General features: G+C 45.5%; 1 protein-coding gene across 5 annotated transcripts in view; it reads left to right on the plus strand.

The window, feature by feature from the left end:
• The window catches only part of TJP2 (tight junction protein 2), a 107,294-nt gene that overhangs the window by 21,825 nt on the left and 65,962 nt on the right, over positions 1 to 19,507 (plus strand). For 2 of the 5 annotated variants that reach the window (XM_081103871.1, XM_081103873.1), the window contains exon 2: positions 2,691 to 2,811. The exons of 1 other annotated variant lie outside the window; for it this stretch is intronic. Coding sequence is in view for 2 of the 4 variants with exons in the window: in XM_081103870.1 (XP_080959996.1) it covers positions 16,158 to 16,217 (60 nt within the window). In the remaining 2 variants the exon portion in view is untranslated. Of the gene's footprint in view, positions 1 to 2,690; positions 2,812 to 16,083; positions 16,218 to 19,507 lie in introns of those variants that run through there. 2 more of the 5 variants (XM_081103870.1, XM_081103872.1) reach the window with 1 other exon arrangement.

The raw sequence follows: 19,507 nt of genomic DNA on the forward strand, positions 1-19,507 counted from the left end.
TTCTTTTTGGAGCTGATACCTGTAGAAACATTTCACATTAAGGCCAAAAGCATAGCCAAGCCCATCTTGATTGGCCGGCAGTTTATTTATCTTTGGAAGTAATAAAAGAAACCATGTACGGGGCAGGCTCTAATCCTGTTGCTTGCTTTGTAGGATGTCCAGATGGCCTTGCGTTAGCCAGTGCCTACATTTCCTGCTGGTCCTTGGAGAAGGGAAATGTGTCCCCTGCCTGTACAAATAAAAATCAACACTATCTTTTATTTCTCTTTCATTGTGTAGGGAATGCTTTGCACACACACCACAGTCTCACTTTGTCTGGTAAACAGGAGAGTGTGTCCAGAACTGGTGAGAAGCCACATTCTTCCTCCCACGGGAGCAGTTCCCTGTGACTGCCCAGGCCCAGGCCCAGGCCCAGCCCCGAAGCGAGCATGCTTCCTTGTGCTGTTTGGAAGGCACATGCGGGATTAATAAAAATGTCCGGAAGGGCTATTTCTTGGATTTTCTAAGGATAAGGCGTAAAAAAAGAAAAAGTACTTGCCATCTTTTCTACTTGTGGGCAAACCACACACATAAAGATGAACCGGTATAAATGCAGTGGAAAATGAATTCCTGTTTAGTTTTAAATGTTTTTCTCTATTGTATACTTTAAAATGGTAAGTTTTATGTTGAGTGTATTTTGCCACCATTAAGACAAAAGTTTTCTCTTAACATTTTTCCACCTGCTGAGTATGTTTGTAATCTCAAGTTCTTATAAGATCTTGTCCTTCAGGATGACCTTCAGGTAGATTGATGATGCCAAATTTTAGATGGGTAGTCATTTTCTCCAATTAAAAAAAAATTATTAGTGAGAGAGAGAGAAAGAAAGGAAGGAAGGAAGGAAGGAAGGAAGGAAGGAAGGAAGGGAGGAAGATCGATTTGTTGGTCCAATTATTTATGCATTCATTAGTGCTTCCTGACTGGGGATTGAACCCGCAATCTTGATGTATTGGGATGATGCTCTAATCAACTGAGCTACCCAGCCAAGATGATTTTCTCCAATTTTTGAAGACTGAAAACATTAGGGGCAGCAATTCCGTTTTTAGATATAGACCTGAGAAAAATTAAAACGTCCACTTACATTCTTTTTTTTTTAAAATAGATATTTTATTGATTTTTTACAGAGAGGGAGAGGAATAGAGAGTTAGAAACATCAATGAGAGAGAAACATCAATCAGCTACCTCCTGCACACCCCCTACTGGGGATGTGCCCGCAACCAAGGTACATGCCCTTGACTGGAATCGAACCTGGAACCCTTCAGTCCGCAGGCCGACGCTCTGTCCACTGAGCCAAACCGGTCAGGGCCACATACATTATTGTGTTCACAACAGCCAAACAGTGGAGACAACCCAAATGTCCACCAGCTGATGAAGAGATGAGTGAAATATGATCTAACTAAATAGAATTGTATTTGGCCATAAAATGGAATGGAGTTCTGATATTGCTACAACATGGATGAAACTTGGGAAATATTATGCTAAGTCAAAGAAGCCAGTCACAAAAGATCACAAAAGATCACATATTGTCTGAGTTGATTTGTATGAAATCTCCAGAAGAGGTAGATAGCAGTGATGGCGAACCTATGACATGCATGTCAGAGGTGACACTCAAACTCATTTTTTTGTCTGATTTTTCTTTGTTAAATCTTGTTTAAATATAGAAAATAAATATCAAAAATATAAATCTTTGTGTTACTATGGTTGCAGATATCAAAAAATTTCTATATGTGACACGGCACCAGAGTTAAGTTAGGGTTTTTCAAAATGCTGACACGCCGAGCTCAAAAGGTTCGCCGTCACTGATCTATAGGGATAAAAATTGGACTGGTGGTGCCTAGGGCCAGGGTGTGATGAGGAGAGGGAATTAGAGGATGATGGGTAATGTCCAAGGGGTTTCTTTTTTTGAAATAGTGACAACTGTTCTAAAATGGATTGTGGTGATGGTTGTACCACTCTGTTGGGGTCCAGCCCCAGCAGGTCCAGGGGTTCCCAAAGGTGTGGACAGTGTCGGCGAAGAAGGAATGACACAGAGGCAGCAGCGTTCAGTTGATCAGCATAGCCAGGTTCTCCAGCCAGGTTTTTTTTTTTTTATTCTCCTGTTACATCTGTATTTATACCATTTGATTTTAATCCTATCCATTCTATTCCAAAGGTTAGGGCATTTGTTATCTCCATTCCAAGGTCACTACTCTATTGTTCTGTTAAGCTACAAGAAGGAGATTATCCTAAGTAAAGATTGTGTAGCTTAAGCGTGATTGTTCGTAGTTAACTACCCACCTGGCACTAAGTTAAGGGGTTTTATTCCCTTCCTTAGTCCTGTTAATCCCTAACTCCAGGGAAAAATCCCCACCTGGGGAAACAACCTTTCTAGGAGAAGTGACCTTGGTTAAAACACATAGCGCCAAGAAGGGGAGCAAACATATTAAGAACAGTATGCCATATACGCCAGGTCCCTTGAAACATATGCTGGGCATATGTTTCTTCCCTGCAGCGACTGTGTCAAGCAGCAAGGATGGACCGGCTTCTGGCACCACTCTGTGAATATACTAAAAACCAAACTATAAATGGGTGAATCATACACTAGGTGCATTTCCCAAGATCTCACTGTGCTGGCAATGACCATGCTGGGTTTTTAACAACCCTTTCTTTTTCAGGGCACAAAGTACCACATTGTTATCATCTCCCTGTGAGTGGGACTGGCACCCCAGCTGTACCTCCGGTCACAGGTGCTCCACGAAACACAGACTCCTGCCTCTGCACAGCCTGCTTCACCAGGTACTTGCTTTCGTCTTAAAACAAACAAACAAAACATTTTTATTGATTTCAGAGAGGAGGGAGGGAGAGAGAGAGAGAGAGAGAGAGAGAGAGAGAGAGAGAAAGAAACATCAGTGATGAGAGAGAATCATTGATTGGCTGCCTTCTTCATTCCCCTTTCTGGGGATTGAGCCCGAAATACAGGCATGTGCCCTTGACTGGAATCGAACCCAGGCTCCTGCAGTCTCGCAGGCTGACACTCTATCCACTGATCCAAACCAGCTAGGGCGGTACTTGCTTTCTTTGTCTCTCATCAACCTAGTTACTGGTTCTCCTCCACCAAAGTTTGATATAAATTATTTCATGTCCTTGAGGTACCATTTTCAATGTTAACATCCTATTTACTAAAAAGCAGAATCATCTTGCCTGCGTTTATGGTCTGAATTGATAGGTATAACTTTGGCTCTATGTTAATTGAGGTTCTTCCTGGCTAAAGCATGTAAGTTCAACTCCCATGCTTCAGGATAAATGCCTAGCAAGGTGTTTTGGTGTCTGTGGTTGTAGGTGATTCTGGCAGGTCACCTTTCTCCCATTATCTTTGAGGTAGAAGAATTATATAAAAGACCGGCCTCTAAAGATTAATTATGTACATGCTTTTAGTGGAAGATGAAGAGTGAGTATTATCTATTTACTGATTCAACTTTAAGTATGAATTAAATGGGATTTACAAGGTATTAAACTGTATTTTGACAGATGTTGTGATGTATTCTTAGTTACACTTTAACCCCTGATTATAGACCAGTCTATGATGGCTGGCTGGAATGGGGCTAGAATTGTTATTTTTTTTATGCACTTGTTTCGTCATTCCTGTCTGTTTAAACTCGCAGCCCCTGCTGGGGTGGATTCCAGCTACACGTCAGCGCTGGAGTTTAGAGGCGTATGAATAGCATACAGCTGTTCATTTCCCAGTGCTTCTGCCTTTTAATTGTGTGATCTCGGGCACATGTCTCCATTTCTTGGAGCCTCAGATCTTCGTCTATAAAAAGGAAATGTTAACATGAAGCTAAATGTGTTAACATATAGCGAGCACTGGGCACGTACCAAGGCCATGCTTGGAGTCCCGTTGTCCAAATGGGGACACCAGAATGGGGAAGTCCTCAGTTTCCACTGCCCCAACAGTCCGGGGTGGGGTTGTTTATGAGATGAAGAGCTCTTAAAGCTTCCAACGTAAGAAGACATACTTGCCTAGACTCCAGAAATAGTTGTCCTGAAAAATTTCTAGGTAAGATCTCTTAGATTGAGTCAAATGAGTTGGGACAGCGGCGGCTGGGGGGGGGGGGGGGGGGCGGCGGTTTGAAGCTGACATCCTTGGAAGGAAGGATTTTTCTGACTTAAACACAATCCCTCCTGATACATACCTCCCTGGTTCTGATTTCCTGTAACCATACACCTTTCCACACCAGTTTGGTTTCCCAAGGCAGTGCCTTTCTCCAAAGCTCCTTTATGTATGAGCACTGAAGGGTGCCCTTCCAGCTGCTGGCAAGCTTGGGTGAGGATTTTCCCCGCAGCATCCACATCGCTCTAGTTTCAGATCCAGCAAGTATTTATTAAGAGCCTTTTATTATCCTCAGAACAACCCTGAGAGGAAGGTATTCCTAGCTATCTTTTGCAAATAAGGAAACCGAGATTCAGTGATTTTTAAATGATTTCCTCAAGATGTATAGCCCCTGGCTTCCAAATGCAGCGAGATTCCTAGAATACCAGCTGGTTTCCATACTAGCTCTACAGAGTTTGAAGCCTGAACACATAAACTCAGATAGTAAACAGCTTTTTCTCAAGGGCCAGTTCTGATCAACTGGTAGTGGCTGCCTAGAGGAAGGATTCATAGGCCAAGTGTGTTGAGCAAGAATGTTGGGATCCACTAGCAATGTCTGGCATGGGGAGAGGAAGGTGCCTGTAGAACCTGCCTTGACCTGGGGTTTTTGATCATCGGTCGCTACCTGTTCTGCCCTCTTTTTCAATCTTGGAGTCTGGAGAGCACTGTTTGCCTGGTGTTTGTTGCTTGATACTTCACCAGGGGCTTTGGTGATCATGTTTCTGACATGGCAAAATCATCTTCACTTCTTTGCTTTTAGAAAGGATGTTAAGAATTTGGGCAGAGACTCACTTTCCTAGACGTGGATTCTCATTGTTAGGCAGTCTGGGTATCTTAGCGCTATTACCAACTCACCCCATAGTGTGGGCTTAGAAAAAGTGAGTTGTAAGTGAAGGCCCCTCTTCAGTCCTCGCGCCCTTAGGGGCTCCTGAGTCTATAGTAATACTGTGCTGGGGGAGCTCACACCAGCAGCCAAAGCCCCACCTACTGAACTGGATAAACCCAGAACAGTTGTTCTCAAACTTAAGCTGCAACAGAATCACCTGAAGGGCTCATTAACAAAACAGATTCCTGGGCCCCAACTCCAGAGGTTCTGCTTCAGTCAGCCTGGGGCGAGGTCCAGGAATTGGCATTTCTAACAAGTCCCCAACTGGCTGATACTTATGGTGTCTGGACCACACTTTCAGAACCATCCACCTAGAAAGTACTTGTGGCAGCTGCTTTAGAACGTGGGCTTGCTTGGGCACGTGGGCTTGCTGGTAGGTGCGGCCAGTTTCCCTGCGAGGTGCAGAGATTCTTCCTCAGCATTCAATGAGCACCTCACAGCACTGCCTGAGGGAAATCCAAGGCATAGAAGGCTTGTCCTGGGGACAGGGGATCTAGTTTGGAATCAGTAATGGCACTGCTGTGTGGAAAGGGCTGCACTCACCCCTGTGAGGGCGTGTGAGCAGAAGGCTGAGGCAGTGACTAAGTGGGGGGAGGGGGGGAGAGAGAGGGGAGACCCTCCCTGGGAGGTGATATCTGAGAGGAAACTTGAGGATGAAACGTTCTTGGTCAGGTATGCAAAGAGGGGAGAAGAGCCCTAACCGGGTTTGGCTCAGTGGATAAAGCACCCCTGCAGACTGAAGGGTCCCAGGTTCGATTCCGGTCAAGGGCATGTACCTGGGTTGCGGGCACATCCCCAGTGGGGGATGTGCAGGAGGCAGCTGATCGATGTTTCTCTCTCATCGATGTTTCTCACTCTCTATCCCTCTCCCTTCCTCTCTGTAAAAAAAATCAATAAAATATATTTAAAAAAGAAAAGAGGGAGAAGCAGCTCGAGAGCAGAGGCTACATCAGAGGGCCTAGAGGTGCTGCGGGAGGCTGGAAGAAGAGCGGTGTGTGTGGTGAGACTTCCATTGTAATTCCAGTATGACGTGAAGTGTCAACCTGCAGTGAGAACAGGGAGAGCTTAACGATGATTTGGGTGCTCTGACATTATAGTTGGTGCTGTGCCAGATGTTTTACCTGCGTTGTCTTCATTTAATTCCCATACCCACGTTCTAAGGTGTCGGTGCAACTATAATCCCGATTTGTGTTCGTTTCCTGAGGCTGCAGTAAAAAACTGGGTACCTTAAACAATAGACATTTATTGTCTCCGTTCTGGAGGCTAGAAGTCTGAGATCAGGCTGTTGGCAGGGTTGGTTCCTTCTGAGACTTGGGAGGGGAGGACCTTTCCCCGCGCTCTTTCTCTGTCCTTGGCGGGTAGATGGCCGTCTTCCCTCTGCGTGTCTCACTGGGTCTGAATTTCTCCTTTGTATAGAGACACCAGTCATATTGGAGGAGTGACTGCCCAAAAGGCATCACTTCCACTTGATGACCTCTGTAAACACCTACCTCCAAATAAGGTCACATTCTGAGGTGCCAGGGGTTAGGGCTTCAACATGTGACATTTTGAGGGGTCACAATACTACGCCTACCACCATTTTACAGAAGAAGAAATGGAAGCTTAGGGGGTTTAGATAAGCTGCCCAAATCACAGCCTTTAGCCTGAACCATGTGAATGGGCCGTTTTTATAGGTCACAGACAGTCCAATAGTGGCAATGTCATAGGTTAAACCCAAGAAGTAGCAGAGCTGGGACTTATTGAAACACAGGTCTGTTTGACTTCATAGTTGTGCTCTGTCACCCAGTGCTTTCCTGGCTTCTAGCATTTTCTTTGTTTCTGCTATGTTTCCTCCTGTGTCCTGGGAAAAGCAATGATGTGGATGGAGATAGGGTACCAATCCGCCAGTTGTTAGTTGGAGACTCTTGAGTTTCTGAGTGAAATACTCTTACATTACAGTTTTCTATATTACCTGTTTAAGAAGACCATGGGAAATTATGAAACACTTAACATTCATTAAAGAAATGGGCTATATTTTTCGAGATGATGTGCTGTTTTGCTATTAAAATGTTGAAATTCCTGTAAATACACAGGCTGTGTATAGATGCCCTATTCTTAATTTCCTTCTCAAACGAGCCTCAAGGTTCATAAACAACGAGTTAGCCTTACACTTGTATTACAAGTACATTTACTTGGAATTAGTTCAGCGTTCATGGATTTCAAGCCACTTAATTTGTAGTCATAGGGCTTTAGACAAGTGGTTTTGTCACAATAATTCCATGTTTTCCTCTCTAAGTATTTCAAGTAAAAGAGCATTGCTTCAAATACTTGTCTATAAAGACTTTGTCATTTCAGCAACTTCAGCAGATGTTCATCATGAGAAATTGGTATACCATTTAAATGGAAGAAAAGTAAAAATAAGATGGGCTTATTCTTACTTTTGAGTGTTCTTGTTATAGTCTAACATGTTTTCCAAACAAAAGTTAGAGTGCATGGCTTACCCATGAAATCAGTAAGACAAGTGCTGGCCACCTGGCCTATCTCTGGAAATCTGAGCTGTCTGGACATTTTCAGTGTAGCACACAGATGAGTAATACTCAGAAGCTAGCTTCTGAAACATAAAATGTTAATTATACTCCTGCTTGTTGAATACAAACCAGAACCTAAGAATTAAACGATGACCAGGGGATTGCAAACCCAGAGCTCCCTCTCTGACCTTTCACAGCCACATTTCTGTTTTTCTTTTTTTTAAATATGTTTTTATTTGATTTTGAGAGAGAGAGAGAGAGAGAGAGAGAGAGAGAGAGAAACTTCAATCGGTTGCTCCCTGCACACACTTCAACCAGGGATTGCAACCACAACCTAGGTATGTGCCCTGACCTGGAATCTACCCAGCGACCTTTCGGTGCAGTGGATGACCCTCAACCAACTGAGCCATACCAGCCAGGGCCTCACAGTCACATTTCTTAAAAGAATTCTTCCTGCTTATTTTCCTTACCACCACCTACCCTTCTTTCCAACACCTTCTCCTCTGCCTATTCTAGCCAATTCTGGGTCTAGTACAGCCGTGGGCAAACTACGGCCCGCGGGCCGGATCCTGCCATTTGAAATGAATAAAACTGGAAAAAAAAAAAAAAAAAAAAAAAGACCGTACCCTTTTATGTAATGATGTTTACTTTAAATTTATATTAGTTCACACAAACACTCCATCCATGTTTTTGTTCCGGCCCTCCGGTCCAGTTTAAGAACCCATTGTGGCCCTCGAGTCAAAAAGTTTGCCCACCCCTGGTCTAGTACCTGGTGTCAGGTACCCAGTGAGCTAGGCCCTGCACTGCCTGGGGACATTTTCATGGTGTCCAGCTCCTCCCTGGCTGGGAGTTGCCGTCTAATTTGCAATCAGCAGTCACAGTGCTGAGCGGCTGCCTGTGTGGGGCCCCTGTGTGGGGTTCCTGTGCTGTGGTTGCATGGGAAAGCCTGGGGGCAGCTTATTTTATGATTCCCATGTAACCTGATGAAATTGAGGTAAAGAATTTGCAACTAGCTTCTGGTTGGGAGGGGTGTCATTATTGGAGCCCTGATTTTGGTACTGTATCTCATTTCCATCAGTTGAGTGGTTGGTGACAGCAGTTTTCAATTCAGCCAAATTTTTTATTTGTGTAGAGATAATCCAGTTGTATAGTGAGATTAGATAAAACATCCTGGACAGGATTTCCTCACCTCATCATAATTATGTTGATATTTGAAATAATTAGGGTTTTTGAAAATGTAATTATTATTATTAATATATTTTTTTAAAATACATTTTTACTGATTTCAGAGAGGGATAGAAACATCAATGATGAGAGGGAATCACTGATTGACTGCCTCCTGCACGCCCCCCACTGGGGATCTAGCCTGCAACCTGGGCAGGTGCCCTGACCAGGAATCAAACCATGACTTCCTGGTTCACAGGTTGATGCTCAACTACTGAGCCACACCAGCTGGACTATTATTAATATTTTATATTGGTATTATAATTATTGGCATTTAAAACAATCAAAATAATTATATATAAGATTACTTTTAATTCAGATGTTGTCTGGTTACTAAAATAACTCTACCAACCCACTTTGAAAGAGGTTTCATAGTGTGCTAAAGTTAAATTTGTCTCTTCTGATAGTTTTAGCTCAGTAGAATACATATAGTAAGAAAGAGGGATGCTTTCCCAAGAATCAAAACATTTTAGCCACTGGTGAATGGTTCTAGAGGCAGAACTAGATCAAGAAGAGAGAAGATAGGTAAAAATTAAAGTGTCATTGGGGATAATCGCTAGGATTGCTTCTGTAAAATAATAGAAAAACACCTTATACAGAATGTAAATCTCAGAGAGCTCTAAACCTCTTGGAAATAAATCTTGATTGGTTTGTTTAAAAACTTAGTGAATAACTTTAGAGATAGGAAAAGCTGAATGCCCCATACATTCCTGAAACTGAATGGAAGATTTCACTCTAGTGTTAATATCCGTCTCACGTCCCAGGTTAGCAAGGAATTTGATGCACCTTCGGTAAGCCCGACTTGGTTCGTGTGGCTCCCCAGCCTGCTTGCTTCTCTTCAGTGCTCTGGGAGTGGTGGAAATTAGCTTGATGCAGTCTTGCTAAGAATACCGCTAGGCGAGCTTTACCAGAGATCACGGGACACAAAGGCTCAGACCAGAGTCAGCTGTCCTGCTCACACCATTTATTCCATTTATTCAACTTGAAAACACACAGCAAGAAGCAAGGGGAAAGAGATGAGAACACATTAACATAATTAGGTTAGGATACAAATAGGGTAAAGGGTCCACACTTGTGGAACCCTGTGCTCACACTGTCCATACGTCCTGTTCTCCCTGCGGTGTCTGCTTTCCTACATGATGTTGTGGTCACAAAGAACAGAGTTGAGATTGAACAAGGGTCTCAGTACATAGAAGGTATCTGAAGCCAACTTATGCTTGCTCTATTGGAGGAATGCGGGGCAAGAATGCCTGGCCAGTAGCTGTAGCTCACCAGGTCTGTGTTTCATCTGTGTTTCGGCACAGAATATATTTGAGGCCAGAATTGGACATATTGGGTGTCACCAATGGTGATCAATTTAGGGATGACAAAGCTGTCAATCAAGAGGTAATATGAGATGAGCTTTACATATTATTAATATTTTATTAAATAAGAAATACTTATTAACAATAAAAATTCAAAGTTACACAATACTTTATATTATGTTATATCTATAATTATATATAAGCTATTAAATTTATTAATATATTTTATGAAATATAATTACTATTTAAGATTTACTTTGTCCTTCCATCCCCTTCTATTAACAAGTAACTCTTATTTGTTTCATTCTTTTCACCTACATTTAACACAACAGTTATTCTGTTTATCTTTTAACACATCTTACAGTTACTAACTTACTACCAACACTAGACACATTTTATGAATTCTGCCTGAGTCCCACTAGCTACTTGCTTCCTCATTATCACTGCAAAATAAACCTTAGGAGTTTCATCCACCTGGTTTTTCTCCTGTCCTCTATACCAGTTTTAAAAATAACTTTAAATAGAAAAATTTATTTAGCAGATTATAGTACTATATTCATACAAATGGAATATTATGCAGATAAAAAAATGATGATATCGCTCTGTATTGCCATGAAAAAATAGTTAAGCACTATTCTTATGTGGAATAACAGGTAGCAGAAGGGCATGTCTGGCATAGCCCAGGTGTAAGAGGTTGCATACGATGTCTGCATGCTTACCTGGTCAGAGAGGTACCTGGAAGGATGCTCCTCCTGTCACTAACAGTAGTTTGCTCTGGAAGGGACTTTCATTTGTTTGTTTTTGGTTAATCCTCACCTGAGGATATTTTTCCACTAATTTTTAGGGAGAGTGGAAGAGAGAGGAAAAGACAGAGAGAGAGAAACATCAATGTGAGAGAAACACATCGATTGGTTGCCTCCTGCACGAGCCCTTATCAGGGCTCGGGCGGGGGAGGAGCCTGCAACTAAGGTACATGCCCTTGACCAGAATTGAACCTGGAACCCTTTGGTCCGTAGGCCGATGCTCTATCCACTGAGCCAAACCAGCTAGGGCTGGATAGTGACATTTTAATTGCGTGGTGCTACATTTTTAAAAAAATATATTTTGTTTATTTATTTTTTCACAGAGAGGAAGGGGAAGGGATAGAGAGTTAGAAACATCGATGAGAGAGAAACATCGATCAGCTGCCTCCTGCACACTCCCTACTGGGGATGTGCCCGCAACCGAGGTACATGTCCTTGACCGGAATCGAACCCGAGACCCTTCAGTCCATAGGCCGACGCTCTATCCACTGAGCCAAATTGGTCAGCCCCATGGTGCTACGTTTTTATGTACTCTATGGTTTGGGTAAATAAACAAGTATCAGTTATATAAAAATGATTGAAATCCAGATTATGTCTGCATATAAACACATATGTAAATAAACATAACAAAAAGAGTCAGAGGACTGTACCTTTTCTTTTGTAGACCAAAGACAAAATTTTGCAAAGAGAAAATTTTTTTCTGACCTGCAACATGTTTTACCTTCCTTCCTTAGGGTAACCTTCTGTCCTGTGTCAGAGAACCACAACACTGTCCCTTTCGCAGAATTTCCCAAACTTCCCTCATGATGAGACTCGCCAGAGGCTGAATGCTAAAAATATCAATTCCCCAGGCCCTTCTCAGACAGACTGAATCAGAATCTCTGGGGACAGGTCTTGGATGCGTCAGGAGATGCTTATCATCAGAGGCATTTCGGACTCTGTGCTATAGGAACAGAAATGTTAGCAGCCACATTTTCCATTTTTATTGAATGCCTCCTGGAAGCATCGAGGCCAGGCCAGTTGCCTTTGTTTTAAGAGGCTGTGCTAATTTGCATGGCTGCCCTGGAAAACTCTCTGTTTGCAGCCTTTTTTTCTAAGGCCCTTTTCAGGTCTGAGACTTCTTTGAAAATGTAGGAGGCTCTTCAACAACTTTAATCTGTGTCCATCAGGGATACTGCATTCTTAGGGTTAGACGATTCTGGTGATAATTTTTTTTAAGCAATTCAGGTGTTGCCAGAGGCCCTCTGGTTTCCCTGGAAGGCCTGTGTGCCTCATGCAGACAGTCCCCTGAGCCTCTCTCACCTCAGATGCCCTCCCTCGCCTGTGACATGAGGGCCTTTTTACCTGTGAAGAATTTTTGTGCGTTTATTTGAGCCAAACTGTTGACAAATGCCGGAAGCAGAATATCAGTGGATTGAGATAGTGCTCTAGAGAATGGCAGTTTTTCACCTTGTTTTATACATGAGAATCAAAAGAGGAGGTGGAAGTGGGCTACATGAAATCATTGGTGACAGATGATTAGGGAGGCGGGAGAAAGCAAAGGGGGGGGGGGAGTGAAGCCCCTGGGATGGGGTAAAAAGTCAAATGATAAGACACATACTTCTTTTACTTAGGTGGATGCAGGATAGTTAACAGTCAACAATTAACTCAATAACAATGAGGTCTCCACAGAGCAGTGCCTGTGCTTTGAGAGGTCCGGCAAAAGGGACAATTACTTTGACATTCCAGTGACATGTTATTGTAGATGCAACAAGACCAATAGATAGGCTAGGTTTAAGGTAAAGATTGACTTTGGTCAGGGAAGATACTGGCCTAGGGCATGACTACCCACCATAAACCACATTTAAGTTTAAAAAAAAATTTAATTTCAGACCATCCTTTGTGGTTACTTTAGGACTCTTGAGTTGGCAAGGCTGCCGTGCAGGCCTTCCCTGAGCTAGTCAGGTTAGCGTGTGGCCCCTTTTCATCCACAGCTCTATGCTCTTAAACATTTGTTTCAGCAAAATTCTCAGCTGGCCTCCACCTCTTTGCTTTAACTTAAACTTGGCTCTCTCAGGAGGGCATGGCTTTCTGGTAGCCACCTCAAGGGGGTGCTTCCTACTTCAGATGGAAAGAGAAATCTAAGGAGGAGCTGGCTCTGAGGTTCAGGCAGAGAAGCCTGAACAAGGGCTCTGGGGAAGGAGTGGGCTTGGTAAGGTCTCAAAAGCAGCAGCCACAAGGGAAGGCCAGTGTGGCTCCAGGAAGTAAGCTTGGGAGAGTGGAGGATGAGTTGAGGGTGGAGAAGGGAGCAGGGTCAACTCATCCTAGAAGGTAGGCTTTAGAGCAGCCGTGGGCAAACTATGGCCCGCGGGCTGGATCCGGCCTGTTTGAAATGAATAAAACTAAAAAAAAAAAAAAAGACTGTACCCTTTTATGTAATGATGTTTACTTTGAATTTATATTAGTTCACACAAACACTCCATCCATGCTTTTGTTCCGGCCCTCCGGTCCAGTTTAAGAACCCATTGTGGCCCTCCAGTCAAAAAGTTTGCCCACCCCTGCTTTAGAGGCAGTAGCACAGGCTGCTGTAACAAAATACCACAGCCTGGGTGGTCTCTTCATTCCTTGATACTCTTCTTATTTATTCCCTTTATTTGGAAAGCTCTCCCATCTCTCTTTGTCTCGAAAACTCATTCCTGCCCATCCTTTGGAATATGTAAGTAACCCCATCTCTGGAAAGCCTTCTCTAATCCCCATCCCCTTAGTCTGGGTGAGGAACCTCTTCTGAAAGCCCTCACACCACCCTGAGTCTGCCAGGAATCTCAGAATTTACACAGGTCCTCCCTCCCTCCTTCCCTCCCTCGCTCCCTTCCTTTTCTTATTAGTTACCGATTGCTACGATAGATGGAGCTCCTATAGGTAAGAGCCTAATAAGGCTTTTATCAGGAGGTTTTGGCTTCACAGAAGGTGTTAAATAATTTCTTGTTGGACAGAAAAGTTCTTTGGAGAAACAAATTCTGGGAGTGGGGTTCAAATAAATGTGCAACTCCTCATATGGAAAATCTATATATAAAAAGAACCAGCAACTGGAATGCCATAACGACCAGAATGCCATAATGCCTGAACTGGTTGCTATGACGCCCATGCTGGGCAGCGAACTGGCCAGATCCAGGGTGGGGCCGGCCAACTTCCCGCGGCCCCTCCCCCACAGCTGGCCCAACCCCTGATGGGCCCCTACCACCCCATCTGCCTGCGCCTGACCCCACCCCCGATCAGCCCTCCACACACCAATCGGGCTGGCTGGCTGGCTGGACCCCAGTAGTGCACAAATTTCTGCACTGGGCCTCTAGTATGGACTATAAATTACTTCTCCAAAGAGTTACATTGCTTTTTTTTTTTTTACTGCTGCTAGCAGTGCTACTCTATCGATTGAATCATGTGTTTTCAACCATTATCTGAATCAGAACTGTTTATTGTGCCAGAATATTGGTCTTTCTGCTATATGAGTATTTCATCATATGGAGCAGTGTAGTCCATTAGGACTCTCTGTGATCACAGGAATATTCTGTATCTATGCTGTCATGTATTGTAGCCCTCAGCTACTACCGAGCACTGGAAATGTGACTAGTGTGATTCAGAAACAGAATTTTTCACTTCCTTTAATTTTAGTTAATTTAAATATATTAAAAATCCACATGTTCCAAGTGCTTATCATTTTGGATAGCACAACTCTAGAGAGAGAAAAGGAATAATGGGGCAGATGTAATTGCCACATTCTGGATTCCTTTCTTCCTTTCTAAATGCTGGTGGTGTAAGCTCATCACCAAGGTGTGGCCGGTTCACAAAGGCTGGCATTGTTATTATTAGTCAGCACCACCTAATTTGGGAAACATTTTTTAAGTGGTGCTCAGGTCGGGAGAGTAACACCTTACATCAGGCCTACAACCGAAACCTCCAGTTCTGAGGACCCGAAGGAACTGGGCAATGTTACTCACTGCGCTGCTTATTCAGAGGCAAGCACTGAGGGACTCCAAAGGAGGCCAGGAGCCTGACACTTTCCCAGAGGCATCTGCCGGACTTGTTTTTCCACGGAAACTGCCAAACTTGTTTTCATTAGGCAGGAAGTGAAGCAACTTTTCAGGGAACGAGCCCAACGTGTGTGTCCTATCAGACCTTTTACCTTTTACCTTCTACTTGTGAGTCTAGGTGGAGTTTTGCTTTTCAGTGTAAGAGAAGAGCAGGGTGGGCTGCAGCTTTTTTCTCTTACAAGGTGGTTTCCTTGGATTTCAAATCCAAAGTCACATTCGTAATCACTGTACCTGTTTTGATTCTCCACATAATTTGCGTTCCCTTAAAGGAAGGAAGCTTTTATCTCGCACAGTTCTTTGTCCATAGAGTTCTCTAGTACGAGTACATGCACTGAGTTGAATTAGATGAATCCTGCCATTAAGTATATGTGACCTACTTACTGGTAGGTAGCCTTACTTACTGGTAGGTAGCCTTCGACAAGCTGATACGATGGGAGGGAGTTTGTCTCTTTGGAGTTGTTGGAAACGTGTCAAAGAGATAACCTCAAAAGTCATGTTTTAACATCAACATCTCATACCCCTGGAATTCGGTAATCAGTTGTGGAGCAGAGAAATGTGTTAGCTGGCCAGGCAGGCCTCTAGGCGGGACAGAAAACCTTGGAGTTTCCCCGGCTCTTCCTACCGGAAGAGAGTTGAAGAGGCTCTGCAAACCTCTCCAAAAAGTGTTCGTACTGGATGCGCACGCGATCGCAAGGTTAGCAGGCCAGCCCCCAGCTCACAGCGCAGCACTCCTCGCAACTCACAGCGCTTCCCGGGCGCGCGCGCTTGGAGCGAGACCTGCTGGCCCCAGTGTGCGCCGCGGAGCGAACCATCGGGCCGGCCGGGGGAGGGTGCTGGTGCGGCCGCGGGGCGGCGGGACGCTACGGCCCCGGGATCCCCTTGCTGCCGCCGCCGACTCCGGCTCCCAGCCGGGAGTCGCGCGTGACTCATCCTGCTGCGGGGGATCTCGAGGGCGGGGCGCCCGTGAGTCCTCCCCTCCGGTCGCGCAGGGGGTGGTAGCGGCCCATTTGAGAGTTTCCCGGGCCTCTGGGCCAACACAGAGGCGCTGCGCTCGGGCGGGGGGCGGACCTACGCCGGCGCCGCGGGAGGAGGGACAAAGGGGTGGGTCCCCGCTGGCCCGCGCCCAGGGCACAAGTCGGAGGACTGACCCGCGGCGCGGAGAAAGAGGAGGAGCGGGGCCCGCGCGGGACCCGCGCCCGAGATGCTGGTGCGAGGAGATCGCGGGTTTCCACCCCGGCGGGAGCTGTCATGTTGGCACCATGTAAGTGCCCTCTTGCGCTCATTGGTGGGGAGAAGGGTCGCCGAGAGTGAACCTGGGAGCGCACGGTGGGCTTCCCAGATGTGCTGTGGGGAGCTGGGATTCTCTCCCCGCTGGGGAGGGCTGAGGGCAGGGGCTAGGCTGGGGGCCTCCGGGGCTCCTGAGTTCTCTTCTCGGGTTTCAGATGAAGTCACTGAGCAGGGGAGACTGTCTTGCACTCTGTCTGGGATCCCTGCTCCCTTGGAGGCATCTCTGGAGCCGGCCTGTCACCTGCTGTGTGGCTTTGGGCTTTCCCTCTCTGTTTCAGACCACACTCTGTACTTGGCTAAAGTTACTGGTGTTCGTGTGCTTGAGGCAGACTGACAACTCCTAGAAACCAGGCTCTTCATTTCTCCCTGGAGCCAGCTGCCTCCGCGCGACACTGTAAAAACTGTCCTCGGCGGGGACTGGAGATGGAGCGTCAGGAGAAACCACAACAAGGGAGCGCGGAGTGCCTTCTGCTCGGGCATTATCTTGCCTGTCATTAGTTCCTTCTCTTTCATGTCTTCATTTGTCGGGTTCCCGCGCTTACACAGTAGTTGAAGTTATAAATAATCCGGGTTTTGACAGTGAATGCTCCAGAGCTTAGTCATGGACTACGCCTCCCACCTCTGTTTTAGCCTCAGTTCTCCGGCAGCGCGGCGGCTTCCCCGGCAGCGGTGTGCCCTGAGTAATGGCTGTGGGTTCCCTGCAGCTCCCAGCAGATCCTTACCATCCTGGAAACTGCCCTCCGATCACACACCCCCTTCCCTCCGCCCAGGGGACCCCAGCAGAGAGGGAAAGAGGCTCTCTTCTCAGGTCCCTCCGTGGTCTGTGCCGGGGGCGCCGAAGGTCACTTTGGGAGAACAGGGCCCTCTTTGTCAGGACCCCTCCGAGAGGAGACACACACACCGGGAAGGAGATGTTTTCAGTGAGAAGTTAGTAGGGGTGATTGCATTTGTAGCAAAGTGCCGCGAGAATGAAGTGTGTTTATTCAATACATTTTCACAAACCACTTCACTTCGGTGTGGGGAATACAAATGATAAGAGGGCACCTCTACCACATTCTTGTCGGGGCAGCATGCATATAACTCAGACTGATGGGTTCCAGGGAGAAATGCGGCCCGGCGCTGCGGCTTTCCTTTTGGGGAAGGTGAGGGGTGGGTGTTTCCTAAGGCGGCAGTGACTTTGGATGTGTTTCTTGAGCTTTGCCAGAGCGGCTGCCAGACATTGATGAAGGGGAATTTTCTTCTCTGAAATACTGCCTGTAACTTTTTTTTTCCAGGACGGGGCAGCTAATCACCTAGTGAGCACCTCTTGTGCTCATCACCGCGTGTGGTTGATGAGCCACACTCAAATTCTGCCTCGAAGTGTCTCTGCTAGACCTGAAAATTGAGCACTGTGTTACTGCAACGCACGCTGCTGGGGTACCCGAGGCTGGGGCAGGGAGTGTGCAGCACAGAGAGATGTCCTGTGTGCGCTCCCTTCAGGGATTCTGGCTGGGAAGAAAGGGTGGCATTTGAACAGATACCTTACAACGTCAGCCAGTATAGGAAGATGGGGCGAATAGGGTTGAGTGAGGACTGGATGAAATAATGTAGGGGGCCTGCCATGTAGTGGGTGCTACGTAAATGGCAGCTAGTAATAGGAACCATAAAGAGCTCCCACTATGTAAGTGTTGGTTCCAACGCTGAGAAGGGATGTGGGATCTAGAAGTATAGACAGGAGGTGCCCTGTGGGTGTCCAGGGAAAAGAGGAAGCGTTGGTTACACTCTCTTGAAAGGCCTTGAATGCCAGTAAGAGAACTTTAAGGGGGGTTGGGTGAGCAGATGGAGGAGAAGTGATAGAAATCCCTGTTGTGTTAATGACTTGACTGTTTATATACAGAAGTGAACCAGGTTCCCAGTAAATACTCCACCCCAATCCGTACACAGGGAAATATTACTATTTTTGAGGCACGCATATGCTTAAGACCAATGCATTTTTATATCACCCCCCGGGAATACCATTTGCTAGGACTTCTCCCTACATTTGTTTAACTTTTGGTCTAGTTTTTTGTACATTGACAAAAGGTCACAGGCCAACCATTTATCTTCTGCAGAAGTGCCTGGGAATGCAAGGGAGGTGATAACATTCCTACAGTGACTTTTGAATTTGCAAGGTTTTCTCCCCTGAAGGTTTTGTTGTTGTTGTGGTGGTGGTGGTTTTCTTTTTTAGGAGGCACATAGGTTCTTGAAATTGTAGTTTAAAAAGTCATGCAGATTTGGTTTGGGAGTGGCATGAAGTGTAGGCGTGCCTGGGGTGGGGTGAAGAGGTAGGAAGGGTTAGTAATCACTGCTGAAACTTTCAACATACTTCTAACAAGAATGTGAGCCATCTGGGAATTATTTTTTTGCCTAATCCCTGAAACAAATCCCAGTAACGAGTTGTGGCTTCAGATTAAATTGTCTAGGTTGGGAGCTTACTTCCTATAACATGCCTCATTGATGAATTAGACCCTAAGCAGTTATCAGGGGGCTGAAATTTGCTGGCCAGGATGGCCTTGGGCCAGCCAGCCTTGGTGTTGAGAGGCATTTTTCCTAGAAAATTGGGTGGATGGGGCAAAACGATGATCTCAGGTGTTTTACTAAGTTTCTTGATCCTCAATCCAAGGGTAGATAAGGCTCAGAAACAAAGACCCAGGCCAGAATTAACACCTACTTATGGGTTAAGAACTTCAGTGTTTATGTGACCCTTTTTAAGGTTAAAAAAGAAATCATCCCTAAAGCTACTTCGGACCTACTTCACCCCCACAAGAATTTTTGTCATGACCCTTGTTATTGGACGCCTAAATAGCTAGCAAATTTGTGAGGGTCTGGGGTGGTATTTCCATTGAACATTTTTTAAAAGACCGTGAAACAGCAATGGGAAAAGTTACCAGGTACTCACTCCCAACATCCAGTGTTGATGGTAGCTGGGTCCAGGCTGGAAGTTTACCTAGGAAAGCAGTGATGAAGCTTGTACATCGCCCACGTTATATTGCAGGAGAGGCGGAGTTCTGAGTTGGAAAGTGCCTGCTCCCACTTTCTTAACTTGATTAGGAAATGCGCTTCTCAGAATAGCACGTGGTGACTGACTGCTGAACTTGGCGATTGACTACTAGAGCCCCACCGGCCTGCAGAGGCCTTCCAGCGAAGGTGCCCGTGTCATTTTGGGTTTTCAACCATTGGTGCCTCCATCATCCAGCCAGGCATTGCACCCAAAACTTCATCAGCCTCCATAACCTGTGAGCTCAG

The sequence above is a fragment of the Myotis nattereri genome, assembly GCF_964212035.1.
Source record: "Myotis nattereri genome assembly, chromosome: 12".
NCBI classification, from domain to species: Eukaryota; Metazoa; Chordata; class Mammalia; order Chiroptera; family Vespertilionidae; genus Myotis; species Myotis nattereri.